This window comes from Pezoporus flaviventris, unplaced genomic scaffold, assembly GCF_033815535.1.
Source record: "Pezoporus flaviventris isolate CSIRO_AGI_PZ_B2104156 unplaced genomic scaffold, CSIRO_AGI_Pfla_v1 ptg000059l, whole genome shotgun sequence".
Classification (NCBI taxonomy): Eukaryota; Metazoa; Chordata; class Aves; order Psittaciformes; family Psittacidae; genus Pezoporus; species Pezoporus flaviventris.
This window is the reverse complement of record NW_026892607.1, coordinates 2,088,443-2,114,459: the sequence shown is the minus strand read 5'-3', so window position 1 is coordinate 2,114,459 and position 26,017 is coordinate 2,088,443. Positions and strand designations below refer to the sequence as shown.

The 26,017-nt window shown below is 48.6% G+C and overlaps 2 protein-coding genes across 6 annotated transcripts in view; one reads left to right on the top strand and one right to left on the bottom strand.

Moving 5' to 3' along the window:
• Positions 1 to 4,187: 4,187 nt before the first annotated feature.
• Positions 4,188 to 12,728, top strand: SLC35D1 (solute carrier family 35 member D1). Its single transcript, XM_061469716.1, has 12 exons — positions 4,188 to 4,376; positions 4,940 to 4,973; positions 5,069 to 5,155; positions 5,359 to 5,426; positions 5,802 to 5,873; positions 6,982 to 7,050; positions 7,347 to 7,449; positions 8,227 to 8,319; positions 10,289 to 10,356; positions 10,622 to 10,700; positions 11,480 to 11,562; positions 12,169 to 12,728. Exons 1-12 carry the CDS (start codon positions 4,198 to 4,200, stop codon positions 12,275 to 12,277), a joined length of 1,044 nt encoding a protein of 347 aa, XP_061325700.1. The 5' UTR covers positions 4,188 to 4,197; the 3' UTR covers positions 12,278 to 12,728.
• A 4,293-nt stretch (positions 12,729 to 17,021) lies between these two features.
• The window catches only part of MIER1 (MIER1 transcriptional regulator), a 37,196-nt gene continuing 28,200 nt past the window's right edge, over positions 17,022 to 26,017 (bottom strand). For all 5 annotated transcript variants that reach the window (XM_061469715.1, XM_061469714.1, XM_061469712.1 and 2 more), the window contains 6 exons: positions 23,277 to 23,428; positions 22,638 to 22,719; positions 21,241 to 21,335; positions 20,604 to 20,731; positions 18,824 to 18,963; positions 17,022 to 18,122 (listed from right to left, as the gene is read on the bottom strand). In XM_061469715.1, coding sequence (XP_061325699.1) covers positions 17,797 to 18,122; positions 18,824 to 18,963; positions 20,604 to 20,731; positions 21,241 to 21,335; positions 22,638 to 22,719; positions 23,277 to 23,428 — 923 coding nt within the window. In that variant the 3' untranslated portion in view covers positions 17,022 to 17,796. The remainder of the gene's footprint in view (positions 18,123 to 18,823; positions 18,964 to 20,603; positions 20,732 to 21,240; positions 21,336 to 22,637; positions 22,720 to 23,276; positions 23,429 to 26,017) is intronic.

Sequence of the window (26,017 nt, the reverse complement as noted above, 5' to 3'; positions counted from 1 at the left end):
CGGGTCTGGAATGGTCCATGGGGGTTTTTTCCACAGTGTGGAAGCAAAGGATGGGTGAAAGCAAGAGCATCCATCTGCTACCACCATGGCATTGGAGCCTCACCGTACGCTGGAACCATAATGTGGAGTTAGGGTAACCTATATAACCCTGCTGTGCATGGAGCTGTACGCACCCCGAGCAAGATGGGGAGGGGGGATTCTTTGCGTTATGGAAGTGTTTAATGCCTGTTGTAAGGAAAGGATTTGTATGGATCTCTCAAAACCAGTTTTGGGAGGCAGAGGGGTTGGCCTTTGCTGTGGCTCGGGGGTGCTGGCACGGAGGGCACTGAGCCAAGGAGGACCCCAGGGGAATCCCAGCCCGTCTGCAGAGCTGCTGGGGCTGGGGAGGACACCCTGTGGGGCACACATCTGGGGACAGGGCTGCACATCCGGGCCTGGAACAAGCACGTGTGAACCAGGTTATAACATCTGGATCCGGGGCGGCACTGCGGGGCTGCACATCTGGAGATGGGACAGCGCCAAGGGTGAGCACATCTGGCTCAGATAGCGCACTAGGAGCCAGGCAATGTGGGTGCTGGCATCTGGAGCCAGGGTGGCACATCTGGAGCTGGCAGGGCCCATTTAGTGCCGGCACAGCACATCTGGGTGTGCTGCCGTGTGTCTCCAGCCACGGAGCATTGCAGCTGCTCCCCAGCACCCATCCAGCCTCAGCCCTTTCCCAGAAGGGGTGTCGCAACCCCCCCATGCTGCTGGTTCCTCTATGTCCCAGCCCATCACCGGTCTGTCTGGTGCCGGTTAAACTCATGTCTCCTCATGGTTTCCTGAGCAGCCACTGGGAGCTGCGGCTCCGAGCCCCGATGCAGCCAGGCCTTGGGCAGGAGGGGAGCAGCAGGAATGCTCCTGCAGGGCCCTTTCCCATGGCTTTCTCTTTCCCACCCTCAGAAATTCCAGCTTTCCAAAGCCCACCGTGCACGTGGCTCCCCTTGGGGCTCTTGGTGATTTGCTCAGATCCCCTTCATACCTGGAGCCAGGCTGAGAGAGCTGGGCTGGGGCAGCCTGGAGAAGAGAAGGCTCCTGAAGGGGAGACCTGAGAGCAGCTCCAGTGCCTGAAGGGGCTGCAGGAAAGCTGGAGAGGGGCTTGGGACAAGGGATGTAGGGACAGGCCAAGGGGAATGGCTTTAACCTGCCCGAGGGGAGACTGAGCTGAGCTCTTAGGCAGAAGCTCTTCCCCGGGAGGGTGCTGAGGCGCTGGCACAGTGATTCCATGGTTCTGCATCCAAAGATGGGAATACCTCACCAGCATTTCGCTGCCACAGAGCGTCCCTCCAGAGGCTGGCACGGCACAACATGGCACAGCACAGCAGGGCAGGCTTCTCCCAGCACGCCCCAGGATGGTGCCTTCACTCCTCGATGCCTGTTTCCATCGGGATCATCAGGATGTTCCCAGCCTGTTTCCAGCTTTCCATGCGCTGGGGTGCACCCACAGGCAGGGCGATGTGGGGCCTCTGCTCTGAGCGGCTGCACAGCCTCTGCAGCCGATTGCATCTCAGACACTTCCTCACTGCCGGCACAGACCTGCCTGCTCCTGGCCCCGCACCAGCACCGGATCCAAATCCTGCCATGGCCTCTAGACCTTCCCTCTGCCTCACCCCGGGCTATGGAACCCCTTTTATCCCTCCTCACCCGGGGGTGTGCACAGCACCCCGGGCTCACAGCCAGTTTGGCACCGGGGAAGCCCTCTGCCTGCGCCGGTGGCCAAATGGGATTAAGTGGGATTAATGGAACGTTTGTGATCCGTGGTGGGCTCGTCGCTGGCTGGGAACGCTGCAATCACTGCACTGAGTCACAGGCTTGGTTTAGCAGGAAGGAAAGGTCAAGCCAGGGCGGGATTTGCTGCCAAAGTGAACACTTGTGTCATACCCAGAGTTGTGCTTGGCACTGGGGACACTGGACATGGGTACGGCCATCACGAGCACCGAACACCCTTCTCCCCACGTCTGCATCTCTACAGCTGCATCTTCTGCTGCCAACAGAGCCCATCCATTCAAAGGGTCCAAATGTTTGACCCTAAACCCACCATCGTGACGTCTGTGCTGTGGATGCTGCTGGGGGATGAGGGTGCTGCACCCATAGGGGTTTCCTGAACCCTGATGGGGTTCCCCATGTGCCAGCAGCTCTGTCAATCACTGCGGGGTCAATGGGGATGGATGTGCTGGCGGGAGGGCAGGCTTGGGAATAGGGGCCGCTTGCGTCAATCCCTTGGCTCTGGGGCCAGGGCAGGATTAGGTTCCTCTGTGCTGCTGGAGGAGTAAATATTTCCAGGTCCAAGCCCGTGCTGCAGCTTGATAAGGATGGACAGGACCTAGGGCAGGAATGAGGAAGGTGGTGCCAAGGAGAGAGCCTTTGAGTGTGGTTCTTGGCCGGGCTCAAAGGGCATCCTCAGTATGGGAAAGGTGCTCCTGGGGCTTAAAGTCGCCCTTGTTCTTGCTGCAGCTCAGTGTGAGCCGTGCTCCTCCTGCTCCCCTTCGCAGGGAGTGGGGTGGCAGCAGGGATGTGGAATAAGAAAGGAGTTTGCCAGGAAAAGGAAAGGGAAGTTTGGGCAGAGGTTTTGCTTTCAGCCCGCAATGGCAGGGAGGGGAGCGTGCCGGGGCGAGCAGCAGCTCGTGCCGTGGGGTGATGTTGCTCCATTTGATGCTGGAGGGTTGGTTGTGCCGGGGCAGGTCTGGATGAGCAGGGAGATAATTGGGAATAGAAAGCTTTCCAAAAGGGGATGTTTCCTCTGCCAACAGTGCCATGGCCAAGGGCAACAAATACCCGCAGCCACTTTACCTCCAAAGCGCTGCGGCCGCTGGGCTGGGCCCATCCCACTTTAGTTCGTAGAATCACGGAACGGTTTGGGTTGAAGGGACCTCAAAGTTCCTCCAGCTCCAACCCCTGCCACAGGCAGGGACCCCTTCCACTAGAGCAGCTTGCTCCAAGCCCCTGTGTCCAACCTGGCCTTGAACACTGCCAGGGATGGGGCAGCCACAGCTTCTCTGGGCACCCTGTGCCAGCGCCTCAGCACCCTCCCAGGGAAGAGCTTCTGCCTAAGAGCTCAGCTCAGTCTCCCCTCGGGCAGGTTCAAGCCATTCCCTCCAGCAGTACCCCCCCCCCCCCCCCCCAGGCCCCTGTGCAACGCCTTCCCCTCCACCCTGGCTGCTGTGTGATGACCCCCTATGCCAAGCCCCCCATGCAATGCCCCCCATGCCATGCCTCCCATGCCAAAGCCCCAATGCAATGCCCACATGCAATGCTCCCCATGCCATTCCCCCATGCCATGCCCCACATGCCAAGCCCCCCATGCAATGCCCCCATGCAATGCCCCCCATGCCATGCCTCCCATGCCAAACCCCCAATGCAATGCCCCCCATGCAATGCCCCCCATGCAATGCCGTGCCCCCCATGCCATGTCCCCCATGCAATGCCCCCCATGCAATGCCGTGCCCCCCATGCCAAACCCCCAATGCAATGCTCACATGCAATGTCCCCCATGCCAAGCCCCCCATGCCATGCCCCTCATGCCGTGCCCCCCATGCAATGCCCCCATGCAACACCATGCCCCCCAAGCCAGACCCCCGTGCAATGTCCCCCATGCCGTGCCCCCCAAGCCAAGCCCCCTATGCCAACCCCCCCGTGCAATGCCCCCATGCAATGCTGTGCCCCCCATGCCAAACCCCCAATGCAATGCCCCCCATGCCATGCCCCCCGTGCCATGCCTCCCATGCCAAACCCCCAATGCAGTGCCCACATGCAATGCCCCCCATGCCGTGCCCCCCATGCAATGCCCCATACAACACCATGCCCCCCAAGCCAGACCCCCGTGCAACGTCCCCTGTGTGACCCCCCTTTACCAGACTCCAGTGTGACATCCCCCATACCCCCCAGACCCCTGCGCAGTGACTCCCTGCGCGGTCCCCCCCAGCAGACCCCGGTGCCGCACTCCCTGCTCCAGAGGGGGCACAATTCCCGGTGCAATTCCTTCCTCCCCCCACCAAAGATCCCCACGGAACGCTCCTCCCGTGCCGTGCCCCCCCCATGCGGTAACCTCGACCCCAGCCCCCAGCTCCCCGTGCACTGCCCTCCCCCACCGCCCCCCAAGCCCCGCCCCTCCCCCTCAAGCCCCGCCCCCTCCCTCCCCAAGCCCCGCCCCCCGCCGCCATGCCGCCGCGCAGACGCCCGGTGTCCGGTGCCGAGGGGGGCGCCCCCGCGGGAGCCCCCGCGCGCGGCGATGCGGAGCGGCGCATGGCGGGGTGCGCGCGGCCGCTGTCCGCGGCCTTCTACGGGCTCAGCTCCTGCCTCATCGTGGTGCTCAACAAGAGCGTGCTCAGCACCTACCGGTAACGCCCGCACCGGGCCTGCCCCCCCCCCCCCCCCCCCCCCGGCTCCTCTCCCCGGGTACCGCTCCGAGCCCCCCCCCCCCCCCCCATCCCAGTAGGGGTGACCCCTTCCTTCCCTTCCCCCCCGTGTAGGTGCCCCCCGTTCCTTCCTTCCCTGCTCAGTGGCCGTGTCCCTGTTTCCCTGTTCCTCCCCCCCCCCATCGCTGCTTCTCCCTTCCTTTTATCCCCCGTGATGTAGGTGCCCCCCTTCTTCCCTTTCACCCCCAATGCTGGGGCCCCTCTTCCTTCCTTACCCCCCACCTTGTGTAAGGCCCCCTCTTCCTTCCTTCCCCCCTAATGTAGGTGCCCCCGTTACTTTCACACCCAAATGTAGGTGCCCCCTTCCCCACCCTCATACGGGTGTCTGCCCCCTCCCGATGTGGGGTTCCCCCCCGATGTGAGTTCCCCATTTCTTCCCCTCCTAATGTAGATGCCCTTCTTGCTTCCCCTCCCCTTATATAGGTGCCCCCTTTCCCCCCCCCCCCGATGTGGGTGCCCCCCTGACATTTGCTCTCTGCCCGCAGGTTCCCCTCCTCTTTGTGTGTGGGGCTGGGCCAGGTGAGTGGGGTCCCCCTGCATCCCCCCTACCCCAATCCCCCCCCATGCAGGGGTTGCCATGGGGCTGACCCCCCCTTCCCCCGGCTCTGTTGCAGATGCTGGCCACCGTGGCGGTGCTCTGGGCGGGCAAGGCGCTGCGGGTGGTCAAGTTCCCCGACCTGGACAGGCACATCCCCCGGCGGGTAAGGCCCTGCCGTGCCCCGAGGCCACGGTGATGGTCTCAGCCCCTCGGCCTTGCCCTGGGCTCCACCGGGGTGTTTGGCAGTGGGATGCTCGGTCTCCTTGTCCTGGGAGCTGGGGGGAATAATATATGTTGCTAAGACAGGGGTGCTGCTGGCTTCTTTCCATTGCTCACCCGTGTGTTATCCCTCTTACGATATTCTAGACGTTTCCTCTACCTCTCCTGTATTTTGGGAACCAGATCACAGGACTGTTCAGCACAAAGAAGCTCAAGTACGGATGGTTTTTCTCTGGGGGGGGTATAAACTGGGGTGTTTTGGGGGGCCTGGTGTTTGTGAGGAGCTCCTGCCAGCCCTGAGGCTTTGCAGGGGTGAGGGTGACCTGAGCAGGAGCCGCTCGGGGCGATGCGGTTCCTTCTCTGTCCACACTAAAAGGAGCCATGGGTGCGTTTCCGTGTGCTTTACCCCAGCCAGAGGCACTGGGTCACCCCTGGGTGAGGGTTTGGGGCTGTCCCTGGGGTCCCCCATGCTGATATAGGGGATATCTTTTGGGGTGTGGGGGTGACACCGTTTCCATAAGGAAGCTGCAGGGTTTCCAGTGGCTCCGTGCTCCGGAGGTGCGTTTTGCTGACCCTCGTTCCTCCTGCAGCCTGCCCATGTTCACTGTCCTGCGACGCTTTTCCATCCTCTTCACGATGTTTGCCGAAGGATTCTTACTCAAGTGAGTGTTCCCAGCCCCATTCCTTGGTGCCGGGTAGAGTTAGAGGATAGGGATGGAGCTCCCAAAGCCTGAAGGCGTTGGGGTGACGTGCGGCATGTGAGTGAGCTCTTGTGTGTTTGGATATCCATGTGGTCAAGGGGTTTGGCGCTGAGCCGGGGTTTGGGAATGACGGCGGGAGGAGGAAGCGGATGCAGGGAGCTGCAGTGTGTTACGTGCTGTGTTACTTGCCTTGATCTGCTCAGCCCTTCTCTGGTGTGCCTGGAGGGAGCGGGGTGAGACGAGGTGCTGTGCAGGGAGGGATGGATGCACTCTGGCTGTGCGGGGTGTGCGCGGAAGCGGAGGGTGCTGTGTCCATCCACCCCATCTCATGGCTCGCCCCTGCCCCATGCCCAGCTGAGCCCTTCTCTGCAGCAGGCAGAGTCATGGTGCTCTGGAAGTGCTACTTTACTGGACACGTAAGTGCTCAAGTTGGTGGAGTGGGGCCAGAGAAGGGCACCGGAGCTGGAGCAGGGCCTGGAGCCCAAGGGTGATGGGGAAGGGCTGAGGGAGCTGGGGGGTTCAGTGTGGAGAAGAGAAGGCTCAGGGGGGACCTGATGGCTCCCTACAAGTGCCTGAGAGGAGGATGGAGCCAGGAGGGGCTGGGCTCTGCTCCCAAGGAACAAGGGATGGGACAAGAGGAACCGGCCTCAAGCTGCCCCAGGGCAGGTTTAGATGGAGCTGAGGAACAATTCCTGCCCCAGAGGGTGCTCAGGCATTGGAACAGGCTGCCCAGGGCAGGGCTGCAGTCACCGTCCCTGCAAGTGTTCACACAGCGTGGAGGGGAGGCCTCAGTGCCATGGGGCAGCGGTGGCCTTGGCAGGGCTGGGGAATGGTTGGACCTGATCTTACTGTTCCTTTCCAGCCGAGCTGACTGCATAAACTTGCACCTCACCGATGCCAAGTTGTGTTTGTTTTTAAATCACGGAGATAATTGTCTAAAACCGTCTTGTTTTTACTTGCTGCAACGCTTTGCTTGGGGTGTTCTCCCCTCTGTACGTGCTGGGAGGAAAAACTTCTCCCTGTGTTCTCACAAGAACTCAGTGCAGGTTTGTGCTGCCTCTGCCTTTAGGAAGAAGTTCTCTTGGGGTATTCAGATGACGGTATTTGCCATGATCATCGGTGCCTTCGTAGCTGCCAGGTGAGCTCCCCGTTTGCTGTCCCCTCTCCTGGGGCTCTGAAGGGTGCCACACAGCAACGCCAAAGGGAATCCGGCACCACGGTGTGCTCCCAGAACAGACAGAGGGAATGCTGCCTCCTTCTCTCCCCCCCAGACATGCTCTCTAGTAGGAAAGAATGTTTCACCGACCCAAACCCCAGCCCTTCCTCCCATGATTAACTTTCTCTGACAACTTGCTGGCTAAACAGGAGGTGGAAGGAATCTTGCAAGTGCAGCTTCAAACTTTAACTTTGGTTTTTTCCCCTCTCCTTTCCCAGTGCTGACTTGGCATTTGATCTGGAGGGATATATTTTTATCCTGATTAATGATGCCTTAACAGCTGCAAACGGGGCCTTTGTGAAACAGAAGCTGGATTCAAAGGTAGGCTGACCGCTGGTGCTGGGCACTGCAGTGTCGCTGCTTGGTTCGGAGAGCGTCACCCCATCCCTCTCCCAAAATCTCCTGTCCAGAAGGTTTGGCAATAGCTCTCGGTGCCAGTGCTGCCAAACAGCATCAGTCAGAGCCACGTCCCTGTGCTGGTTATGACCGCAGCCACTTGTGACAGCAAAGAAATGGCACTTTGATTGATGCGGACCATAAAGGCTGTTGAAGACTTGCTACCCGAGTCTGTTATTTGTATTGATACATATATGTGTGTGTGTGTGTGTATACACATACAGAGCTATATTAATATGTATATATTAAAATATGTAAAATTATAAATATCTGCATTTACATAGAGAATTATGGAATGAATGGGAATGGTTGGGGTTGGAAGGGACCTTAAAGCTCATGTAGTTCCCACCTCCCTGCCTCGAGCATGTGTATGTGTATATGTGTGTGTATATATCTCTATCTATAGAAATCTCTATATATGTGTGTATATAAACATTATCTATATGTGTATCTAGTCAGAAAAACATAGTATCTATATATAGCTATTTATCTATACAGATATGTACATATCTGTGTAGCTATATATATAGTTATATAGCTATATATTTAGACAGATCCATATAAAACCACCCTCCAACTCTTCTGTCTCTGAGAATCCCCCATGGATTCAGCTCACAAACCCAGTCTTCAGCAGCACTACGAATAAGGTTTTATGTTTCTGTTTGGAACCAGCTTAAACACACAGATGTTTCTTGTTTCTAGGAGCTGGGGAAATACGGTCTGCTCTACTACAATGCACTGTTTATGATCCTGCCCACCTTGATCATTGCCTACTTCACTGGAGATGCGCAGAAGGTAGGATTCCTGCCCCAAAAGACTATCATCTTTATTGGCACAAGAATTTAGAGGCAAAAGGGGTTGCTGAGAAGAATGTTTTACTGTTCCTTATAATGTGCTTTGCTGTAATGTAGCCTTCTTAGGAAAAAATGGGAAATACTCAAAATGAGAAACTATAAAGTTGTTTATTAGCCCCAGTTTGCTCACAGGAACCACTTAGTGCCTGAGGGAGGAAGTCAGGGCAAAGGATGGGAGAGTAACGACCCCAAAACCACATAAGCAGAAAGGAACTCAGCCTTACGCTGGAGTTACTTTAATTCCACAAAGTTGCTCCATTCAAGCATTTTTGTAACGTTTGAATGGGGAAGTGGGAGAGCAATAGGTGAAACAATATTATTCAGAACAAAGAAGTTGAGTGTTTTCAGGATATGAGTTTCTTCAAACTCCCTTGTGCCCTTCTTTCTTGCTGAGAGTTGAGATGCTCTAGGGGTCAGTTTGCTGGTGCTGCCTCATCAGGGCATGATCTGATTTACATGTGCTTACATATATGTGACATTTATAATATGAATGATTTCACATTCATTATTAATAATAGTAATAATTATTATTATGAATAATTATTATGAATAATTATTGCCTTGGCTTATGTGCAGCCATACTCGGTGGCCTCTCCTGAATAAGAGCACTCCTTTTTCACTCCTGCACGGGTGAGCATCCCTCTCCATGGCAAATTTTGAAGGCTGGAGGTGTTGCTGGTGCCCCATAGACACCTCTGTCTGTCCTCCCCAGGCTGTACCCAGAGGGCTTTTCTCTCATTAGGAGCTTAAAGCTCTAATGAGGGCCCTCCCTAAGCAGCCACTAAGATAAGGAGCTGTGATTAGTGAGGAGAGGTGATTGGAGAGGGTGAAGGGAGCTCAGACCCTGCCCTAGATAACGTTGACTTTGCCAGAGGGGAGACTGAGCTGAGCTCTTAGGCAGAAGCTCTTCCCTGGGAGGGTGCTGAGGCGCTGGCACAGGGTGCCCAGAGAAGCTGTGGCTGCCCCATCCCTGGCAGTGCTCAAGGCCAGGTTGGACACAGGGGCTTGGAGCAAGCTGCTCTAGTGGAAGGGGTCCCTGCCCGTGGCAGGGGGCTGGAACTGAATGATCTTAGGGTCCTTCCCACCCAAAGCAGGCTGTGATTCTATGATAAAGTGCTCATTTATAGGCAGGAGGTGGCGGGCAGGGAGCAGGACGTTGCTCTGGGCTGCACTGTGCAGCCTCTGTTCAGCCCGTGGAGAAATCTCCTTTATTTCTAGGTTTTTTCCTCCTCTGAACAAACTCCTCTCTCCCTGCCCGAGCTCCTGGCAGCCACAGGCAGACAAAGATGCGTTTGTGGGTGCTGCTGCCAGGAAACCACGTTTGCAGGCTCATGAAAACCCCCCTTGTGCAGGGCGTGCAGCCGGACGTGTCCCAGGGCAGAGCTGGGCTGGGGGCTGCATCGTGGGGGGCCACGCTGGGGAGAGGGGGGTTTGCATGGGGAAACTGCCCCCATCCACGTGTTAACTCTTGTAGTTCATTAACAAGGATCAAAGACAATGATTGTTATGTGAGAGGCAGAAATGGGGGTGCCGATGGTGGCAAGCAAAGCCCTGCATATAAAAGATAACTCCTGGGGGTTCCATCCCCCTGAGTCTGCTCTGCTCCAGGCTGAGCAGCCCCATCTTGATGAGCTTTATGGTCCCTTCCAACCCAAACCAGTGTGTGATTCTATGGTACTGTGGTTTATAATGTATGTGTGAAATCTGCCTTCATGGGGAGGTGCAAAAGAGCTCCTTGATTTGGAGGTGATGCTGACGTGGACAGCCCGAGGACATCACCCTGAGCCATGTTAGGGTTTGTTTTTTCCTGCTGTGATGTGAAAACCAACATCAGGGGCTTGTTTCGTGTCTTGCTGTGAATGACTGCATTTCCTTTTCCTCCTCTAAGGCTTGGGGTGTGTTTCTTGCAGGCAATGGAGTACCAAGGCTGGGCAGACATGTTCTTCATTGTGCAGTTTATGCTGTCATGTGTGATGGGGTAAGGTCACCCCCTGCTGTGGTGGTGGGTGCTGCCATTTGGTGGTCTGAGTCATTCTGGGTTAAAGAAATAATAAATCCTTAGTCCTGATGGGGACAACATTGCTGAGAGCTGTGGCAGATGGAAATCATTTCCTACCCTGCTTCAGTGCAGGTTTAGCCCAAAAAAGCAGTGGTATAAATACCACTGTAGAAAAGAGGGGGTGAGATGGGCGGTGATGCACAAAGCGTGTCCTGAAAGCTGATGTTGGCTCTTCCTCCTGCAGGTTTATTTTGATGTACTCCACGGTTCTTTGCACTCAGTATAATTCTGCTCTTACAACTACAATAGTTGGCTGCATTAAGGTAAGTGGCTTTCCCTGCTCCTTGCCCAGCCAGCAAGAGCCCTGAACACCCTTGGGCCATCCACAGCATCCCTGCAACCGCTTCCACTAGGCATCCTCATGGTGCATCCACACTGTGCATCCCCTGGCTCTGCCTACACAAGCACAGGGGCTCTGGGGTGCTGCACAGGGGGCAGGACAGCTCCAGTGGGATTCAGTTTTTAATGCATTCATTTCTTTGCTGCTGTCTGGAGTACAGGAATACTCTGTGCATGGTTGCGTGGCAAGAGGCTGTGTGTGGCGCTGAATGGGGTTGGTGCATTCAGCTTCCCCAGGGTTAATGATGTGGAAGACACCCAGAAACAGCCACAGTGCCTGTGATCTGCTGGGTCACTGTGGCCCAACAAGCCCACTGCACGAATAGATGGGTGCTCCTGGGTGTTCTGTTGGGTTTCAGTGCCCAGCAGTGGGTGCTGAGGCTGCTCTGGAGTGGAGCCTCTGTTCAGCAGCTCTAAACCTGCCCATCGCCCATCCCTGGCAGTGTTCAAGGCCAATTTGGACACAGGGGCTTGGAGCAAGCTGCTCTAGTGGAAGGTGTCCCTGCCCTGGATGAGCTTTAAGCTCCCTTCAGCCCAAACCATTCCGTGATTCTTTGAATCCAGCCTTGCCAGCACTTGCCTATTCCATGCTTCCTGCACCAGAGGTTTCCTGTTTCCATAGTGGTTAATGCATTGAGCACAGGCTTGTCTGGGGCTGTACAGAAACTTGTGCTCTTGCTCCTCAAATCTTGTTCCTTTGCAGAATATTTTAGTAACCTATATTGGGATGTTTTTTGGAGGAGACTATATTTTTACATGGATGAACTTCATTGGTCTAAATATCAGGTAAGAACAACTTTGTTCATAGTTTTTAGTTACGATTTTAAGTGAGAACTGCTGTCAAACTGGAATGGTTTGACAGGCTCCAGGCTTCTTTCAAAGGAATCCCTGTGGTATTATCTATCTGTGCTGCAGCAGAGGAGCCAGCATGGTGTCGACCCATGTCCTGGAGCCTGAGATGAGCCCAGCACCACTCTGCCCCTGCTCCCAGCTCAGGCTGGAGGAGCTCCTGGATGGACTTGGGTTTTTTTAAAGCCTGGAGAACACATGAGCATATTTTAGCAGCAAACTGAAGCTGTTCTCAGTGTTGCAGTTGGGAATCCTATCATTAAGGCAGCAAAGGAAGCACTCTTTAGTTTATTTCAGCTGTGTTTTAGGACAGCCTTTGGGATTGTTGCCTTTCTGTGTTGTGAAAACTCCCCTTTGTCCTTCAGCAGGATCCCTTCAGCGGGTCCAGCACCAGGTTAGGGACTCGGGGTAGCAATGTTTGGGCAGGAATTAGACCAAATACCTTGTCTTAGGAGGCAAATGGAGAATTTATTTGCCAGTTGATGCTTGCAGCAGATCCTTGACCATGGTTTCTATCTCATGATGTCTCCACTCGTTTTGCAGTATTGCTGGAAGCCTGGTGTATTCCTACATCACTTTCACAGAGGAGCAAAAGAGCAAGGAGTCCGAAGCTGGCAGCAAGATGGATATTAAAGGAAAAAGCTCTGTGTGACCAAGCAGAGGCTTTTTTTGGGAAGCAATCTATTTCTGTTCAGCTGATCACGGGCAGAATGTGGGAAGGAATCCAGGCATCTGCCATGGAGTAACAGTGATGCTCTTAATTTGCACAATCTCGAAGGCTGCCTTTACAAATCATTGGGAAGATAACTGCACGGTGAAGAAGACATCTAATTCAGACTGATCATGAGGAATTAATGGGGTTTTAATCACGCTGAGATTTGGCAGAAGTGATTGGCACAAGCAGCATGTGTTTGAATCATGGAGGACTGTGTTGGCTCCGAGGGCTGTACCTGAGCATCCTCGACCACATCCCATCTTGGTGCAGCCACCAGGGTGGATGCTGGGTCTCCTGATGGTGCTTTTAGGAGGCTTAGGGACATCCCCAACAAGAAGGTTTTATCTCCCACCAGTGCATTTGGCAGGGCCACAGCCTCACTCAACCCACCCCTTTGGATTTGGGAATGCTGCTGGCTGTGCTGGGGCAGGGAACCTCACAGGGTACATTGGATCAGTGGGGAGCAGATCTGAAAAATCCAGTGCTCCTGCCATCCTCTTCCCATGCAGAATAATCTAGAAGAGCCCCAGGGACTTGAATCCTAGAATCCCAGCCTGGTTTGGGCTGGAAGGACCTTAAAGCTCCTCCAGCTCCAACCCCTGCCACAGGCAGGGACCCCTTCCACTAGAGCAGCTTGCTCCAAGCCCCTGTGTCCAACCTGGCCTTGAGCACTGCCAGGGATGGGGCAGCCACAGCTTCTCTGGGCACCCTGTGCCAGCGCCTCAGCACCCTCACAGGGAAGAGCTTCTGCCTAAGAGCTCATCTCAGTCTCCCCTCTGGCAGCTTAAAGCCATTCCCCTTGGCCTGTCCCTACAGGCCCTTGTCCCAAGCCCCTCTCCAGCTTTCCTGCAGCCCCTTCAGGCACTGGAGCTGCTCTCAGGTCTCCCCTTCAGGAGCCTTCTCTTCTCCAGGCTGCCCCAGCCCAGCTCTCTCAGCCTGGCTCCAGAGCAGAGCTGCTCCAGCCCTCGCAGCAGCTCCGTGGCCTCCTCTGGACTTGCCTTGTTTTAACAAGTCAATGGGAGCTGCCTGGGGTTTTGAGGTGTGGGGTTGGTCCCTGCAGCACTGAGCACCAGCACTTCTGCTTTGGCCAAGCCCCGTCCTGCAGGTCGCAGGGTTTTTGATATTAAGTTGTTTTTGGTTTGCGACCCATCAGAAGAATGGGGTTTTTAATATGTTGGCAGTGTTAGCTGATTTTTAAAGGTTGTTTTACACAGCACTTCTTTCTAGGTCTCTTCTTAGATTGTCTTTTGGTTTAAAAAGGACTGTTTATAACTTTGGTTAAAAAACACAATTTTGGTAAAACTCCGTATTTATGAATTATTTTGTATACGCTGCTTTGGTAACCAGGAAAACAGCTTCTACACACACTAGAATTTGTTTCTGGAAGATACTTGCTAAAAACTTAACTGCTGTTGGGCAAAGCTGCATCTGTGGGGGTGCTTAACACTGAAATCCTTACATGCGATGTGGATTGCTGTAGCAGTGCTGCAAAAGCCTCATGTGCTGGTATGAGGCTGCTGCTGCCTGCTCCAGAATCCCCCTTCACCTGCAAATTCCTTCTGGTTTTGCCACATTTGCTTGTCATTTGGCCGTGCTGAGGCCGTTGCAGTCAGGATGTCCATTCTGTCTAAAGCCCTGATGGGGTTTGGGGTTATTTTTTGAATCTGCTGGTTAGATTTGTTGGTCCAAATGATATTTTTTAAAGCTTATTTTGTCTGTAACCAGGCACCCTTCGGTGCCAGGCTCTGGATGGTATTGCATACACTGGGAAAGCAAACAGAGTTCCTACCACGCTATTTTCTATGCTATTAGTCAACTAAAATTGTTTTCTACATAGAATCTATTTACAGAATGACCATTTTAGTGATTAAAAGGGTGACCTTTTGATTTGAATGTATGGCAGGCTTTGGATGTCAGTCAGTAACGAGAGCAAAAAGAAGTTTATGTGCCTATGTATTTTTGTACTGGCTTCAAATAAAGCAGTGTCTTTCATTCCTCCTACCCTGCTCCTCCTGCCTTCTGCCACGGCCTGGCCTGTGCTTCCCTGGAGCAGCAAGAAAAGGCTGGAGATGCTGACAATAACAGGGATGCAGCAGGTTTGTTGTCCCTTGTGTGTATGGGTGGAGGGAGTGGGGGGTGAGGGAGGCCTCTTGGGTTTTCAGCTTTGACTCAGAAGTTAAAATTAACTAAGTTAACAACCCACAAAGAACTAAAAGTCATAACCCACAGCTCACCCATTGCTGCCTCTCCTTGATGTCAGCACCAGCCTTCCTCTCTTCGCTGCCTTCCTTTATATGATGCTGCCTTTACATTAAAGCCCACAGGTCTCTGGGCTGCCTCTTCAGCTGCTCAGCTACCACCAGTCCTGGGCTGCTGCTGCCCTGGCCCAGTGTTGGGGAAGATGGATTCAGGAGCAACCTTGAAAGAAAGAAACAGTGCAAAGTTTAACCAGAAAAGGGTGGTTTGTTTCTGTGGTTTCCACCACGCTGCTACAATGGGGTGAGTTCTTCACCTCCTCCCTAAGCAGAAATCCTCTATCCCATGCTTTGAGCAAAAAAACTCAGGAATTCTTTCTGCAGACAAGTTATGTTTAAAAAATAGTTTAATAAGGTTTTTCAGAATTGCAGACAGAGGGGGATCAGAGAAGAGAATTACTAACAGTGCAAAATTACTATGTGTGGAAAATGTATAAAACTAACTCGTAAGTTTTGTGTGTGTGGTTGGTTGGCTTTATAATATCCCATTTACTCCTTTAGGAAGCCCAGCAATGAGGTTGACTCTGAACTGGGCTCTCCATGCAGGCTGCAGTCTTAAAGCACTTCATCATGACAGCACTTTCAAAACACACCCAACTCGTGATGTGAGGCTTCAGTGCCGTTTGGAAACAAGGCTCTGGGCTCCAAACTGCACCAAAGGCTTTGCAAATGAAATCAGAGTTACTTTAGTTCTAGGCTTTTAAATAGCTTTAGTAGTGCAATGACTTATCAAGTTATAGTGGCTGCGGGTTGAAGAACAGGAACAAAGTCTTGTATAAAACACCAGCATAAACAAAACCTAAATCAGAATGAAATATTCTTAAAGTCTAGCTGAGCCTTGCGGAGCTGCTGATTATGGAATGTCAGGTGTCTCCTATGCGTCACCAAAAGGAAGTAAGATAAACCAAAGCAACGGTCCTGAAGATACGCACGGTGCTGTATTTCACACACGAGCCTGAGACAATCGACTTAGAAACGTTTCTATCAGGTTGTGGAAGCAAACAAAACTGTATCAGAATAAAACTGAAAATGGGACTCTAGTTGCAAAAGAAGCACTGCACCACCGTCAGTCTGAAATGGTCTCAAGCCCGTCTTTGATCCAAGGCTCTGATGCTTTGGGTTTGATGAACCAGACTGGGAAGTTAACAGCAACCTCTCACCAAAGCAATCACTTCATTACTTGATTAACGCAGGCTGTAGTTAGCAAACCTCTCTGCTGTGCCTCTCCATGTGAACTGCTGGCTAATTCTAGGCAGATGTCACCTTCCACACGTCAGCTGGACCAGTCAGAATGGATCACTCACAGCACTTCTGGGAACAGCAGGTTTACAGCTCCTGTAACCCATCATGGTGACAGAGCCAGGCCGGATCCAGAGGATTTGGCTCATTAATGACCATGAAGTCCAAGTTCACGTAGTTGAAGAAGAAACGACACCAAACAAAACCTTCAGCAGTTGGGGTTTAGGGTGATAAATCAGTTTCAAACCATAGGAGCATACACTTAAAACCGGAATCATAAAGACTCATAAATGTGAAAATAACCCATTAAAAACGGCCAGCACGCCTGTAAGCCACAGGAGGAGGAGGACACGAGGTGATAAATTATACAAATGAACAATTTTCCTATTTTTTTAACTACAGTAGATGTGGCTTTAAAAATAACAATAAACCAAAACACTGGTATTAAAAACTTTTCCTATTTCATGGATGTGAACCCTACCTGAAATACTAGCACATTCTGCTAGTGGGATGGTGAGCATCACGCTCTCCACATATGCTAGAAAGAATCCTCCTTTCTCCCACCTTGTACCTACTCTCACTTGTTACACATGAAGCTCTATACACTGAGTGTATCTGCTGTGCCAAACATGTGTATATGATGTTCCTGCTCCCACTGAAACACCCATCCAGACAAGGCCCACTGCTTGTCAGACATTCCAGCCCAGGTTCCTGGCTGCATGTCCATTTCCAAGCTGTACAGCCAGAATCCCTTCCCACTTCCCTACCCTTCCTGTGCTTGGTGAAATGTGGAAGATGACAGCCTGCAAATAAAGCAGAGGATGAGCTAACACCTGATCCTGGTGAAGCATTTAGCTGAGGTGAAATTTAGCTGAGTTCAGAAAGAAAAGAGACCATGGTTAAGGGAAGCGAGGGACTTTGTGCAATGCAAGCATCATGCTTAACACATCCTTAGCATTACTATTTGCCATAAAAAGTAAGAAAAATCATAGTTTTCAAAATCAAATGACTTGTAACCATTCTTGATGTCAAGTGTTGACAGTTCTCTGAGAAGAAAATAACATGATGGTGGCTAAAAAGCATCTTTTAAGTTGATTGGTTTGCTTTAGGGGTATTTTTTTGTCTTTTTTTTTTTCCTAGAAAAGACTTCAGCAAAACAAAAGGAAGCTGACATAAGACTCAGGATATCAATTCTCTCATAAAAGTTTACCAACTGTACAAGTTAAGAAAATTATACAAGCTTTTGTTTTAAGAAAGGACAGTTCAATCAAGACATAAGTACTGTAAAAATCTTTCAAAGGCTACAAAGGAATCTGGAAAAATACAGAACGTATTTCTTTAGCCCAGATAAAGAATATGGAAAGACATCATTGATGTCAACAATTTTACATAGACAAACCTGACCTGGTTTATTTATTTACCTTTTAAAACTTCTATATATAAAAATAGTTGTGCTCATAACTTTCAGGATTCATACGGGTTCCTTAACAACGGGATGGTGCTTTCCTCTCGCTCTCGGTGCCTGCTCTGATGCGTGTCTTCTATTTCATTTGAACCTCCTGCAAGGTTTGAACCAGCCCCTTGCTTCAAATAGGATGCTTTGTTCACTTGTACAATGCTTACATGGTGTATTACACACAGAAGTTTCTTTAAATGGATTAGGCTGGGAGTATTTTTGTACAAACCCACTGATCTGTTTCACTGATGTTTTTAAGAGCCTTACTGTTGCTCCCAGAACTGCAGTTGCCAGCGCTGAGAAACAGAATAGTCTCCTACTGCTCTTCAGCACTGAATAAATCCCCAAAACTCATCAGATCTTAAGAGCCACCTAGAAGGTAATAGGAAAAAAAAAAAATCTCAGCAGATTGCTTTAGGGAACTGGATTTTGCAAGGTAACCCATCAACCCTGAAAATTTTAGACACCCCAAATTTACTCCAAGGAATAAAATCAGGTCCTAGCACTCAGTCATCCAAACTTTCTAGTTCTTCAAGCTTCCCGTGTGAATTTGATTCTTGGAAGAACTCTGAAGAACCTGGGCTCTCTTTGCCATTGCTGTTAATTCTTCTTCTTTTTAGAGGTCTTTCGTTTTTTTCTTCAAAATCATTCTCATTTCTTGAAGCTGAATGAGCAAGTTTTGGGTCGATGGAAAGGTTCTCAGTCTCATACCCATTTGTATCCAGATCCGTGTGAGGTGTTTTCTTCCCACTGGTAGGTCCATTTACATGCAATCCTTCAGTTTTTGCTTCATCTTTGTTTGGTATCTCACCTGGGCCATTAGCAGACACCCCTGTGTTCCAGAGACACAGTGTAAGGCACACAATAGAAGCATCACCAGTAACAGTACAATCTGAGACAGGTCAACAAAGCAGAAGTGTAACTAGCCCCATTCAACTAAAAAGCCAGTATTGCTCTCCATACCCTTGCTGTGTGAGGGACAAGTGATTTATTTGCATACAAATGACAGACATCACATCAGAGTTTCTGGAAGCCTTTACAAGCAATACAGCCAAGAAAATGTCCTAGAATCTCCTAACTGCACAAGCTGCAGGTGGACTGTCCTCACCTGGGCACTTTCCATAGCTTCCTCTTGGCTTTCACAACCTGAGCCACCTCCAAGCTCCTTCCTCCTCCTCTTACTGCTCTCACCAGCTCCTTCGGAAAGGCTGCCCCTTGCTTTTGAGGTTTTCTTCCCACATGAGTTATCCTGTCCTGGCTCTTTTCCCATTCCTAACTGGCCTTCAATGCCCCACGCCTGGTAAGAACAGCCAGTGGTGTTCCTGAGACAGGGAATGGAGTAGCACTAGCCCATTCCCATCTTGGTCCCTGCACTGGCTAAATGCAGACGTGTAGCTGGTTTAGAAACATTTTGAACTTGAAGGTTCTAGCACCTTGGAAAACATTCAAACTAAACTAGGTTTGTTTCTCCCACTTGGCTTGTCATCTGTGATCATCTGGCAGCTGTTTCGGAGGGACAGGGCAGGCACTCACCATTCTGATTGCTGCTGCTGGCTGTGCTGTCTTCCCGCTCAGACTGGCTGGTGCTGCTGTTGGAAGTTGTAGGAGGAGGGGACGGAGCTCTACTGGATGCAGCACTTTCACTTTCATCCAGGAGACGGTCCATGTAATCCCTACACAACAGAAACAGCACATTCAGCTTCGCTTTTGCAGTGTAAAGTACTGGTGTTATTTGCACATAAATATTCCCTGCACATACTGCAAGTGTGACCAAGTCCCATTTTAGATCTGTTGAAATGCACAGGCTTACCTTGCAAAGTTGACAACTTCAGTATCTCCTGGGTTAACTTCCCCAGGTATGGTTTGTCCACAGTAAGCATGTGTTTACTGACCAACCTCACAGCCAGCTTCTATAAATTCAGCCTGTGCTTATGCTAAGTCCCATAAGATCATGCACAAGCAGGAACTTCAATCTGCTGTGACGCTGTGGACTCTGCTTTCAAGGAGATGCTCTCAGGCAGCTTTGTACTAAGTTCTTGCAATCTGCTGCAGCAGCAGTAACGTACCATTAAGGTATAAAGCAATACCATACCATTAAGTAAGTTTTGTGCATGTACAGCCTCAAGAAAGCCAAAGTTAAAAGGGAATTAAAAGCTTCAGAGTAAAAGATGATTTCCGTATCTGAAATCTATTACAGTCCTACAATTTAGGTCACTAATAGTAAATCTCTTATGAAAGATTTAAACAAACAAAGCTGGCTGGTAAAGCCCTTACAGTAGCCTGGATTAGCTCCAGGAACAGCACAGCCTCACACATAACTATTCTGGAACTGATACTGCACCCTAAATTCCCACATCTATCTGCAAAAGCAGTCAAGAATAGGCAAGTACAATCCTTACTGGCACTTCGGATCACCACATGCAGGTAACTGCAAAAGGATCAGAGAATGTTTGAAGTGATTAACAACCCAAAATGTCCATTTGGAAAAAAATAAGATGGAAGAAAAGGGGGAGACAGACAGTCCCTGACAACCGGTTAAGAAATTAGCAGCTTCCCTGTAACAGTCTGCTTTACAAAGCCACAGATGGCAACTCTTAATGTCATACTACAAGTTCACTTCAGTGGTCCAACAGAGTTCAAAACATTTAAAGAAACACTGATATTACATAGAAGGATCAACAGAAGCCAGGAGCAAACAAGGAATAAAAAAAAAAAATAGTAGAAAGACTTGGGAAAAGTCAGTGAAAGGAGTGGGATAGTAAAATCACTGCACTGGAATGAAGGGCAGAAGAATACGTTGGCTCACTTGCTCAGATCTGAGAGAATACTCAGTTACACACATCCCCTCTCTGCCTATCTGAGATGTGAATGGGGAAAGGAGCTCTGTACACCCAAAAAAACTCCAATATGGAGCACTGTGTTGGCCAATTCTTGCCAAACAACACATTCCAAGACTATAGTACAGCACAAATCCCCCCGAAACCTGTGACTAATGCCTCTGTATAAAACATGTCTTAAAGTAAACCAAGCATTTAAAAATAAACCCACATATTTGCAGAAATGTTACATTTGTGAAACACTTCAGCAGCAAAGAAGCTAAATTAAATAGCTGCTCAATGCAAATCGTTGGCCTTACTCCAAATAAATCTACTTTAGAAGCCAGATTATACTTTTCTTACACCTTGTCTGGTTTCCTGCTGCAAACTGGGACTGTGGAATCCCCCTGTGGTGATGCCATTTCAGATTAGAGCAGTACAAGATGAAAGATTTAGATGCAACATGTAAAAGCACATAGAAATAATGCACATCTTACGTTACACCAGGGTGAAGATTGTATTTCTTCTTTCCAAATCGCGTCTGCTGCGCAAAGAAATCATAACGCTCTGATTTCTTCCACATGTAATAAAATGCTACACACTCACCAACTGATCGTGTTCGTACCTAGGAAATAGGTGCCATGCAAGTTTGGGTGAATGTCAAGATCTTTTTTTTGCCAAAAAGCTACCATTTAAATCAAAAGGTGTGAAATTCAAAGTCAATGCTTCTTCAGACAACAGAGGAAATAGTGGAAACTATTGACTCAAAATTCCAGAGGCCCAGAAATGGAAGTGTAAAGTTTAATAGTGTTTTGGAGGATAATGAAGATATCCTGAGGGGCTGCAAGCAACAGCTTCAGGAGCAATATTCAAGTTGTTTTCAGCAGTCCACTCAAGATCCAAGTTAAAGATCCTGGGGATGATGTATGCACAGCAGGATTTTTGCACTTCCCTGAACTTTGGGTTCACAGGCACAGTTATAAAGGATTCTGGACTTTGAGAAACCAATTTGGACATATATATAGGAAAAACAGAAGAAGTAAATAATTTGTGAAGGAAATTGAGGATAAGATTTCATTTATTATTACATTGCTTTAAATAAAACGTGAGAACTATGCTTAAAATCAGTTTTACCTTATTTGCCTGAATCACATGAAAATCCTTGCCATAGACTTTCAGCCCTTGTTCAAAGTTCCTGCATTCTTCTTCTGTCCAAACAGATAATTCTTCTACAGGAAGAAAATGCAATAAATAAAACACTTAACCAAAAAGCATACGGTCAATAGAAGAAAATTTCAGTGACAGTTTCTTACACCATCTGCTGACTCAATGAGATCCACCTCCAGAAACTTCACTTACTGCTACCAAAATGAATCTCTCCCTTCTAGTGAGTAGGTGGGCAATTTGGCTGCCTTCAGTAGCTTGTCAGCAGGGACTGTTATAAACTTCAGCCCTGCCACATGGGGAAAATAATGAGGCAGCAGAAAAGAAGAAGGGGGTTGAAACCTGCTCTCACCATTCTGCCCCTACAGCCATAGGAAGCAGGTATCCTTCAAGCCAGGACACAGCACAAAGGAGTTCATGCTGTGGACTCAGACTGATTGCTGGTAGTTGGAAGAAGCAGGGGAAAAGGAATGAGGAATGAGATCTTCTTTACTGCTGGCAAGAGCCAGCACTGACAGGCTGTTAAATCCAGGCAGGTAGTATAGGAAACTGTGTTGTTCACACTATTGGATGGGAAAACTTGGTCCCACTGAAGCCAGAATAAACCCCTAATAACTTTCAGCTACACTTCTAAGAACTTAATATAATTTGGCCTTATTGATTGCTAAGGTCAAGAATAAATAAGGTTTAAAATAGTGGGAGAACGAACTAATCTTCTCTATTTGATCATTCTTGTCTTGTGATTTGCACAGGTTTGAAAGCAGAACCAACAGATCAATGTGCAAGGAAAATAACTTGTGTCTTCTCTTAGTTTCTTGTTCCTTTGAGTGTAAGGATCAATACCAAACCAGGAAATGCTGAAGGCTCCCAAAGCATCTTCAAGACCAGGGTCTTTTTAGTGTTACACTTTTGTTAAACAAAAGGTTTAGATGCTCATCCTTCTTTATTTAGAATTGTGCATTACTTCATTTTCTATTTCATGGTTGTTCCATTAACTCTGATGACTGAAAAGGTCTAGAAGAACAAAGAAGAAATGTGCCCAAGGAATGCACAATTCAGTTCCTAAGAAGTCATTTTAAATTTTAGCCTGTTATTAAAGTCACAGATCTAAGCCCAAGCTCTATTGGCAGGAAGTGAATTTACAAACCCACTTTGAGCAGGTACCTGCTCATACTACATCTGCTGATTTCATTCTCCCAGAGAGTAATAAGAGGTTCACTGAAGATGGCATTTAAATGGGCACTGGTATATATGGCTTACAAGCAGTCAAGCTCTAATAAAACTTCTCAGCCTGCTGACAGCAACACCTATGCAACAAATAAAACCAGAGTCTAACAATATAAGCTTAACTTTCAGTGTACACCCACCTCTGGCTGCTTTGACATTAAATCTCAGCCTTCGTAATGATTCTTCGGTATCAAAATTGCACTTAACCAGTTCATACAATGCCTGGAAAGATGAAAAGACACACATTTAACATTCCAGATACCACTCCATTTACACTGTGCCACAGAAGCATACTTAGTAAATCACTAATACTTATTAAGAATAAACTCTTTGAATGAATGAAATATAAATCAAAACAGCACAAAAACGTATTTTGCCTGTTTCAATTCCCAAATCTCTCATTACTTAACCAAGAATACATCCAGGCAAAGGATTTTAACATTTTTATCCACTGCATACACTTGGAAAATTGATGGTGTTTTTGTATGAAGAAAACAGTAAGTATGCATTCATATAGCTTTAAAAAGATTTATAACTGAAAGAAGCCATCCATACACAATTATTTATAGCTAAAATAATGCACTGATGCATAAAGCAACATTAAGCCAAAGTTAACAGTTTAATATTTATAGAGAGGTAAAAAACCCATCATATTTCCATTTCCACAAGGAATAATAAAGCTGTTTCAAACACAGTTTTAGTTCTTGGGAATGAAATAAAAAAAAAGGGATAATTCATTCTGTGATATTAAACTACAAATCCTCATTATTCTTATATACCTGCTCATTGTCTTTAATATGTGATCCTTCAGGAATTGCATCCAGGCCTTTCTCATCACCCGTACGCCTCGATGCTTCATTTAAGAACTCGATCACTTTATCTTCTGGCAAGAAGTCAGGATTCCAGAGCAGCTGGTCATCATTTTCATACACTGAATTAACCACAGGAGAAACACAAGCAAGTTAAAACAGTATGGAAGTTTATTCTCTTATAATGCTAGTGATTATGAAGCCTTGGAAGACCATTAGAGCACCAACACTGATCCAGAACATACATAAGGACAAGCAAAAGGGAGTCTCAGGAATGCTGTGATCCAAATGACTAGGATACTATACCCTAAACTGTCTTCAAGTCTTGGGCATAATCCATGTTCTAGATTCTAGGACCTATTCATGATATTCCAACTCCACCCTCCCTGTCCTCCTCTTACAACCAGGAGGTTGCAGCACTATCTGACACAGTCCTGAATTATCCATCCATCCATCCAACCATCCATCCATCCATCCATCCATCCATCCATCCATCCATCCATCCATCCATCCATCCATCCATCCATCCATCCACCCACCCACCCATCCATCCACCCACCCACCCATCCATCCACCCACCCACCCACCCATCTATCCATCATGCCTTTTCCCTAGGCAGCACAGTTTTGCTGCTGGCAGCCAACAGGCATGGAAAACTGTTTCAGAAACTAATCATATCTGTTTTCTTGCAAGACAATTGGGATCAGTCACATAGAACCAAAAAGCACGATACCGAAAATGATGCTAAAGAGAGTGCCAGGTGCCTGGACCACTAAATATCAAAGTCTCAGCTAACATGGCTGGCAAAGCCAGCAACAAGGTCCACTGCTTCTCCAGGGAAAATGACTCCATCCAGGTTCCAGACATTCTGAAGTCAAGCAGCTCCTGAAAGGAAACTTTGCCAAGACCTTCCTACTACTTCCAAAAGATACTTTCTAAAACAGAATCAGATCGCTGAGTTTTAATACTACCAAATCTCTGCTGTTCTTTCAGACCAGGGAAGCCACAATAAACAGAAATTAACTGGAGAAACACAGCCAAATGATGGATCCTTCCAATTCCCTCCCATTTTTAGTTTTGAAGAGCAGGATTAAAATACAAGTACAGCTGAATCAAAGCAAATTCAGGTTATTAAAAAACCTAGAATCAGGAACCTTGCTTGTGGCCCAGTCTTCAGTGAAATATAACCTTACAAAAAACAGCAAGTAACTTTCACATAGATTCTGTCAGCTTGGTAAGCACCTCTGACAAAAGGAAGGTGGGAAAAGCATGGTCACCATGGAAAGGGAAGACACAGTAGCATTCCGTGCAGGTGGAAAGGTCAGAGTGGTGGCTAGACACATCTCTGCTTGAAAAGAAGTATTTTTAACAGGAAAACAGACTACAAATAAAAACCCAAAGCGAGTAAGGAGAATTATGAAGCGTCTTGCAAAGAAAGACAGTTTCATTTCATGAACAACCCACTCTTTGGCACCAGCTCCCAACAATTTTCTGGGAGCTTTTTGCTTCAAAGGCATCAGTCCTCCTCTGGTGTTTGGTTGCTCATTCAAGAGAAAGATTCCAGGTATCTCAGGATTCAAACTCCAGGAGAAACAACAATTCTTTTCAGGAGGTAACTGATCATCAGTTCTAAGTCTCCCTTAATGACGAAGCTACATGCACGGTGATGCTCATGAATGACAGCGGTCGGTAAGTCTCAAAGCAACTTTGAGACTTGCAGTCTTCAGAGCTATCCTTTGATTTTTCAAGCCCAAGCCTTCTGAAAACTTACATTTTAACTCCATAATAACCTGAATTTGTTTAGTAGCAGCTAATTTGGTCTCCAGACATACTTCTCAGAGAGCCAGTTGACTGTACTTAGCCCAGTGCAGATCCCATGGCCGTGCTTTCCTCGCACCAGCATGCCAGAACACAGTCTGAAAAGCAGTGTGGTTATTCTTCAGAGTTCCAGCATTTTTGTGCTGTTGCTTACAGGACTGGTTATGAAAGGACTAACCACCTTGGGAATTTTACAGTCTGAATTTCCCCTTCATTAGCAAACAACTAAGATGTACATGAAAAACATACTCTCAGACATTTATTTTCCAACTTTTTAAGCTCCATTATTAATGGACTCCAGCTGGAGTCCTGTCAAAGATTACATCCAAAGCACAGCAGAAAGGAAAGAAGTGTCTGAAGATATAAATATATATATATATATGTGGTAGATAAAACTGGAAGAGCCCTAGTATGATTAGTGAATATATAACTTTTCCCCTCAGTGGTTTTGCCCATGACGTAGGTTCTTTGTTCTGCAAAGAGCAGTGTGCAAGCCTATGAAAACTGGTTTTATATGGGTTACTGCAATGCTCAAAGCAGCTATATTTTTTTTATTGTTGGAGGCCAGAAGCCATTTAGAGCTGAGTAAGTACCAGGAAAAGCAGGTGACCAGTAAAGCATAATTTACTGCATTTAGGCAAACAACATAGTTTGAGCTCTATTTTCAGACAAAAGCAGGAAAGCTTGTAAAGAGCAACTTCTTCACAGCTAAAAAGCAGATGCTTGCTAATCTGTATAATCGATGGAAGCTCCTGACTTCTTGCATAGCTTTAAATTCCATTCTCTTCAACCTCTCTGGCTCTCCAGAGCTGACAGAATCCTGCTCTAAATCAACAGCAGGACTGATGCTCTTCCTACTCAGTTTTTAGCTGAATCAGTCTATAGCATAGCTA

Excerpts from the sequence above, each read along its gene's own strand:
- SLC35D1 (XM_061469716.1), top strand. The coding sequence starts at position 4,198 with ATGCCGCCGCGCAGACGCCCGGTGTCCGGTGCCGAGGGGGGCGCCCCC. Across the intron at positions 5,427-5,801 it reads TTCAGCACAAAGAAGCTCAA|CCTGCCCATGTTCACTGTCC; the intron begins GTACGGATGGTT and ends TTCCTCCTGCAG. Across the intron at positions 10,357-10,621 it reads ATGCTGTCATGTGTGATGGG|GTTTATTTTGATGTACTCCA; the intron begins GTAAGGTCACCC and ends TTCCTCCTGCAG.